Source organism: Rattus norvegicus, chromosome 7 (genome assembly GCF_021556685.1).
Source record: "Rattus norvegicus strain SHRSP/BbbUtx chromosome 7, alternate assembly SHRSP_T2T, whole genome shotgun sequence".
NCBI lineage: Eukaryota > Metazoa > Chordata > Mammalia > Rodentia > Muridae > Rattus > Rattus norvegicus.
Genome location: NC_141540.1, coordinates 121,329,461 through 121,335,460, shown reverse-complemented (window position 1 = coordinate 121,335,460; position 6,000 = coordinate 121,329,461). Strand labels below are relative to the sequence as shown.

At 51.8% G+C, this 6,000-nt stretch overlaps 1 protein-coding gene across 12 annotated transcripts in view; it reads right to left on the bottom strand.

The window, feature by feature from the left end:
- Nucleotides 1-540: 540 nt before the first annotated feature.
- The window catches only part of Mgat3 (beta-1,4-mannosyl-glycoprotein 4-beta-N-acetylglucosaminyltransferase), a 42,763-nt gene continuing 37,303 nt past the window's right edge, over nt 541-6,000 (bottom strand). For 11 of the 12 annotated variants that reach the window (XM_087556039.1, XM_087556038.1, XM_087556044.1 and 8 more), the window contains one exon: nt 541-5,083. In XM_087556039.1, coding sequence (XP_087412165.1) covers nt 3,466-5,082 — 1,617 coding nt within the window. In that variant the 5' untranslated portion in view covers nt 5,083 and the 3' untranslated portion in view covers nt 541-3,465. 12 annotated transcript variants of the gene reach the window in all.

Below are 6,000 nucleotides of genomic sequence, written 5' to 3'. Positions count from 1 at the left end.
GAGTTCAATTCCCAGCGACCACATATGGCTCACAACCATCTGTAATGGGATTCCATGCCCCTCTTCTGGTGTGTCTGAAGACAGCTACAATGTGTCCTATACTTGAAATAAATAATTCTAAAAAAAAAAAAAAAAAAAAAGAAGAAGAAAAAGAGGTCACAATCTTTTCCTAGGTCCAGAACATAAGCGGCAATGTGATCTTGACTGACACTGGGTACCAGGGGCACCCAATGGCGGAAGCATGCTCTCTGGTGCTGAGAGAAGAAAAGTGGAATGCCAGATCCCTGTAGGGTCCAGGTTTCCTTCTTCCTCCCACTGAACAGCCTCGTGTCTATAATCCCATCCACAGGTAGGAAACAAGCCCAAGTTGAGGGTGACCACATCCCCAAGTGAGGGGACCATGTACAGTTTCTTTTTCCCCACACAATCCGACCTGATGAGGGCCTTGTGCCCCACAGGCCCAGATTTGGCAGTTGTCTGGTCCATCTCTGCCCTGGGGCATCCGCAAACTGGCCACACACAACACACACACACCACCCAGACTTCTCAGCTGTTTTATTATTAATATTATCTTCTCCTTTAAGCATCCCTTTAAGGGTGAAATGAAATTCAACCATTTACAGAGAAAATGATTTCAGAATGTACATATTGATTTTCCTTTACAAAAAAAATAATACTATTATCATTATTGGTGTCCTTAAATTACACATTTCCCAGGGCCCTACCTTCTGCTTGGGTGAGTCCTGCCTTCCCACCCTGAATCTCACCTTTGTTCCCGAAGCTTCGTCAAGCTTGTCCCTTATAACCACTGTGACCCCTGGGTGAACGAGGCCAGCTGGATGCCTGTAGAGGCTTCCTTGGGTCTAGGGATCACAGGCCAGTGGTTCCTGGAGAATGGGCCCACATTCACATTCAGTTCAGTTTCTCTTCATTTTCGGGGGGAGTGGTCCTGGGTTCCCTGCCCCTCATCTTCCCAGTGTATGCTATAGTTAGATGTGAAACTTTTTAGTCCCACCTCTCACAGGTGGTCTCTCAGCCCATGGTCAGGCCTCTTTCTGCCTAGTTGGAACTATTATGCTATCTCCCCATTACTAGTGCGAGAAGGAAGGCCAGCCCAGCAGACCTATGCTTTCCCAGTGTCCTTTTCCCTCCCTGAATTGATCACTTGTGGGCAGGAGCCCTGAAATGCCTGAAACAGGACATCTATGAAGCAGCTTGGGGGTTCCAAGAGTGTGGGGGTAAAGATTTCATTCAAGGGGGTAGGTATCACACAGAAGCATCCACAGACATCTCAGGAGAGAGCCCTGGCTCAGATGGACCCATAAGTCTCTGGGATGCCCTGACTTCTGTGGTCACCTTTCAGCCCCAAGAGGAACCTGAGACGAAGTTTCTTTGAAGGAGAGGTTCCACAGGGGTATGTCCCTCAACGGGAGGAGAGGAGCCCCTCATCTTCCTCCATGCCTGTTTGCCAGAGCAGTCACCACACTATACCCACCACCTGGCAAACTGCTCCAGACAGAGTTACATCCAGGAGATGCTGGGGTGGCAGTGGGAGGAAGTGGCGGGGCAAGGGGGGCTGAGGGGTGGGTTCTCAGCTGCATATCCCTCTATCTAGAAGATTCCATTCCTCAGACTGAAAAACAGACAGACAGACAGACCCTGTACACCCTTCTAGTCTTGCTTTCAAGGTTCCGCCGTGGACTTCCCACCTCAGGCATATTATGGAGCCATAGGAGATGAGACCGTGAGATCCAGGTCATAAGGAAGAGGACAGCCAAGCCTAGGCTCCTACACCCACACGTTGAGTATCATCTTTATACAGGGACACATGGATACAGACATGTACAATACACACCAAGCATGCACCCATGCCCATAAATATACACACACGCACAAACACGGACCATTCCACAGGTAGCCCTGGCATACTGGTATTGAGGGAATATCAGGGGCCTCAGGAAAAGGCACCCACTCTTCCCATACACCTGCAAGTCCCCACTGTACCTCAACCCCAGGGCAGACAGGAAGAGAACAGGGTGATGAGCAATCACTTGTTCCCTTCCTGTAAAGATGCTGGGGTAAATAATACAGAACTCTCAAACTGAGGCGGACACACTGCTGTCCTGCTCAAAACTACATTTCCCAGATTCCCTTGCAACTACCTGTAGCTGTGCAGCTAAGTCCTGACCAGTAAGACACTATCAGAAGCAACAGACACATCTGACTCCTGCCTTCTCAGGAAAGAGTCCACACTTCCTCGCCTTACCATGTGAGCAGGTGCAGCCACTCTACCCAGACCTGGAGGTTGTTTGTGAAGCTAAACTGACTGTCTAACAGGGTTTGGACCGTCTCTTTCTACACTATTTACTTAGTGACAAGCTGGTATTACTGTAATTGCTGCTTTGCCAAGGGGCTTCTATAGCAGCTTAACGTTTTCTCAAATACATCTTGCACCCTTCCCCCCCCCCAAGACAAATTAAGAGGAATGGGTTGATAATGCCACTGACCTTAAGGTCCTTTCTTGGACCCCGGAAGAACTTGTAGTCCCTTCCTGGCCCCCAGCTTGCTCTTACAGGCCTGGGGAAGGGGATGTCGTAAAAATGGGACTGGATGCCAGCAGACAGTGATGGGGAGGGAGAGAAGGATATAGGGCCTCTGTTCGTCTCCTTCTCTTGTCCCACCTACTATACTGGCTGTCCACATGGTGTCCAGCTCCTGTCCCACCCCGAGAACTAGACTCCTAGAGTCCATCAAAGCAGCTCCCACAAGACAGCAGCAGGAAAGTGATCAGTCATCAAGGTATATTTGGAACCTCAGCCCCCCAGGCGTGTCTCCTTAGAGAGGCAGAGGGACTGACAGCCACCGGCTCCACCCTTCCAGCCATCTGTGACCTCATTCCTTGGGTCCAGCATGTCTGAGGAAGCTGCAAAGTGCTCTCTCTCCAGGGTGCCATTTTCCAATGCTTCCCCAGCCTCTTGGCCAAGATTGGGAGCAGATACGCTTTCTAGTCCCTCCTTACTGTCTCTTCTTGCTCCTGGACCCATTGCATTTATTTACAGGATGCTGGGAACTCCTGGCATGGTATACCTCCTTGTCCATTACAGGACAACAATCTGGGATGTCAAAGGTGGGCTTCTCTTAACTAGGCTGAAGTTCCATAGCACTCCCAGTACCAGTCCCAGAAAACGACTGCATGCTCCCCAGGAACACCTCTTTCCCACAGCACTCTTGGGGACAAAAAGTGCTGCATAGATATCTGGGCTTGCTCTTCTTTACTAAAAAATATTTTTTTCTTTCCTGTTTTGGGATGGAAGGCCTGACCCTTAATTCTAGGGGGCTTGAGCCCAGAGGACCAACTCCAAGGACTCCTGGCTCTCTCAAGAGCCCCAAGATAATGAGGAGGCCAAAGATAACACTGGCTTAGCCATCATCTCAGCCAGCCCAGCCCTGTGAAACTGCACAGCCCTAGCCCTCCGTTGTATCCAACTTGCCCCTGACAGCAGATGACCTTCCGTCTGAGCCCTGGTTCCGGCGCCCACCCTCTACAGTGCTCTTGGGCTCCCGGTAGGGATTTTCGAGCAAGTAGCGGAACTGGTCATAGTTCTTGAGCAGGTACTTAGGAGCATACATGTGTTCACTGGGGTCTGCAGGAGGGTACTCCTGCTGCGTGCCGTCGAACCATCCCCCAGTGCGAATCAAGCTTCGGATGTAATTGAGGTCCCTCTTGTCCTCGTAGTCACCCCAGCGGGGGAAGTCACCATTCTGGGCCGACACGAGTTTGAAGTAGATGCCCTCGGGTGTGAAGCACCAGGAGCAGTGCCAGCCCGCGAAGTGCAGGGGGCTGCCGAGAGACCACTGCACTAGGATGTGGCCGGTGCGGTTCTCATACTGTCGAAAGTTGGGCATGGTGTAGTACTGACGGCGGCGCAGGCGGATGCCGTCCAGCCCATACACAGCCTGCAGCATGTCAATGGTGCAGCCTGACACCACCTCCAGTGTGCCTGGTTGCTTCCAAAAGAAACCATACAGGGACTTGCGCATATGGAAGGCGAAGGGCTCTGTCCAGCCATCGTAGAGCTTGAGGAACAGCACACCATCACGCGCAGGGATCTCGTCCGCGTCGTCGATGATAAAGACGTCATCAGGTCGCAGGTTGCGCAGGCGGGAGACACCATCCTGGGTGAGGAAGGTACGCAGGTAGTCGTCTGCAATCCAGCCGTCCTGACGGCCACCAGGTGGGAAGTGGTCCAGGAAGACGTAGAGCACCTTGTGGCGGATGTACTCGAAGGTGCCATTGGTCAGCATCTCTCGGAACTTGAGCGGCCGAGGCTCCCCGTAGGCGGTGAAATTGGATTCGCAGACCACAAAGGCGTCCACAACATCGCCCAGCTCATGGAAGCGCACATCCAGCAGGTCGAACTCATGGTTGATGTTGATGGCGTTGATAACCCGCCTCGGCACCTCCCTGGGTACCAGGCGCTCCTTGGTGGGCAGGTTGGAATACTGGACCACAGTGGGCACCCCGCAGCTGGGCCCGTGCCAGCCTGGCAGGCACACACACTCAACCCACTTGCGCCTAGTGCCCCGGCCTCCCAGGCGCTCCCGTGCACTCAACACATGCCGCATAGGCCTCCGAGCAGGACCCCGGACCGAGGACCCCTCAGCCACCTTGGTCTTCTCCTCTGTCCGCCCTGGAGAAGGTTTCTCCAGCATCCTGGTACCTGGTTTGAAGCACACACCGCCAGCTTTGGTGCGCACAAAATACTCTGTGGTGTCCTCCGGCAACACGAAGTCCACCCGGTGCAGTTCTTCGGTGGCCTTGCTAGGGGACAGTGGCTGGAGCAGGGGGGAGTGGGAGTAGAGTGGAGTCCGTAACAAGTCGGGGTCACCGGGCTCCGGACTGGCCTGGGGAGTGACAGGGGCATTGTTCCAGAAGAAGCTGGATATGAGGTTAGGGCTGAGGGAGGCCAGTTCTCTCGGGAAGGTGACATAGGATAACGTCTTAAAGAAGTGCAGGAAGGAGATGAGGCACAGGCCGGCCATACAGAACATGAGAAAAAGCTTGTAGCGTCTCATCTTCATCCTGCGGGAGATAGAGAGAGCAAAAAGTCAGGGCAGCCTGAGACTCCTGGCCTAGGAAGGGGACTTGAGAGGAATTCTAGCTGCAGTCAGCTGTGAGAATGTCCTGCACTTAGTCACCCATCTTCTGTCCCCAAACGTTCACTGTCCCAGGACTTTAATGACACATGTTACACACCTTTAATTGACAATACTTAAAAAGCAGAGGAAGATAGGTCTCTGTGACCCGAAGGCCAACCTAGTCTACCTAATGAGTTCCAGGACAGTCAACGCTGTATAGAAAGACACTGTTTCCAAAAAAAAAAAAAAAAAAGTTGACTGTACCAAGACCCCTGTGATCCCAGTTCCCACAGCCCTGAGATACTACACGTCACCTTTCTGTAGAATGCTCTTCCACCAGAAGCCACCAACTGCTCAACAGGGCTAGGCTTGGCTCTTGGAGCAAAATGCAGCCAGGGGGAAATTGTCCTGGAGGGTGTCAGGCTCCAATAGGTAGAGGGTGGGGTGTGAAGCAGCTGCCAATTGTCTAGCGGCTTGCTGATGCCCTGCCCTAGGCTACTGTTCCTTTTATATTTTTTCTTCCCCTTTCTCTTCTCTTTGTTTCTTTCTTTCTGTATGTGAAGGAACCAACCAAACCTTTTCAATACATTTTCATAGAAAAATGCTGAGAGGGGTTGGGGATTTAGCTCAAGGCCCTGGGTTCAGTCCCCAGCTCCAGAAAAAAAAAAAAAAAAAAAGAAAGAAAAAGAAAAAAGAAAAATGCTGAGAGACTAAGAGTTTTAAGGACCACCAACTCATCAAGGTCAGAAATCAGGCCAAATTCTAAAGGCTAGGAAAGTGCATTCATTAAGCTGCCAGCACCCTTCCCCATTCTGGGATGGCCTCCTAATTTTATGTTCTTGTCTCTAACAAGGGGGTACC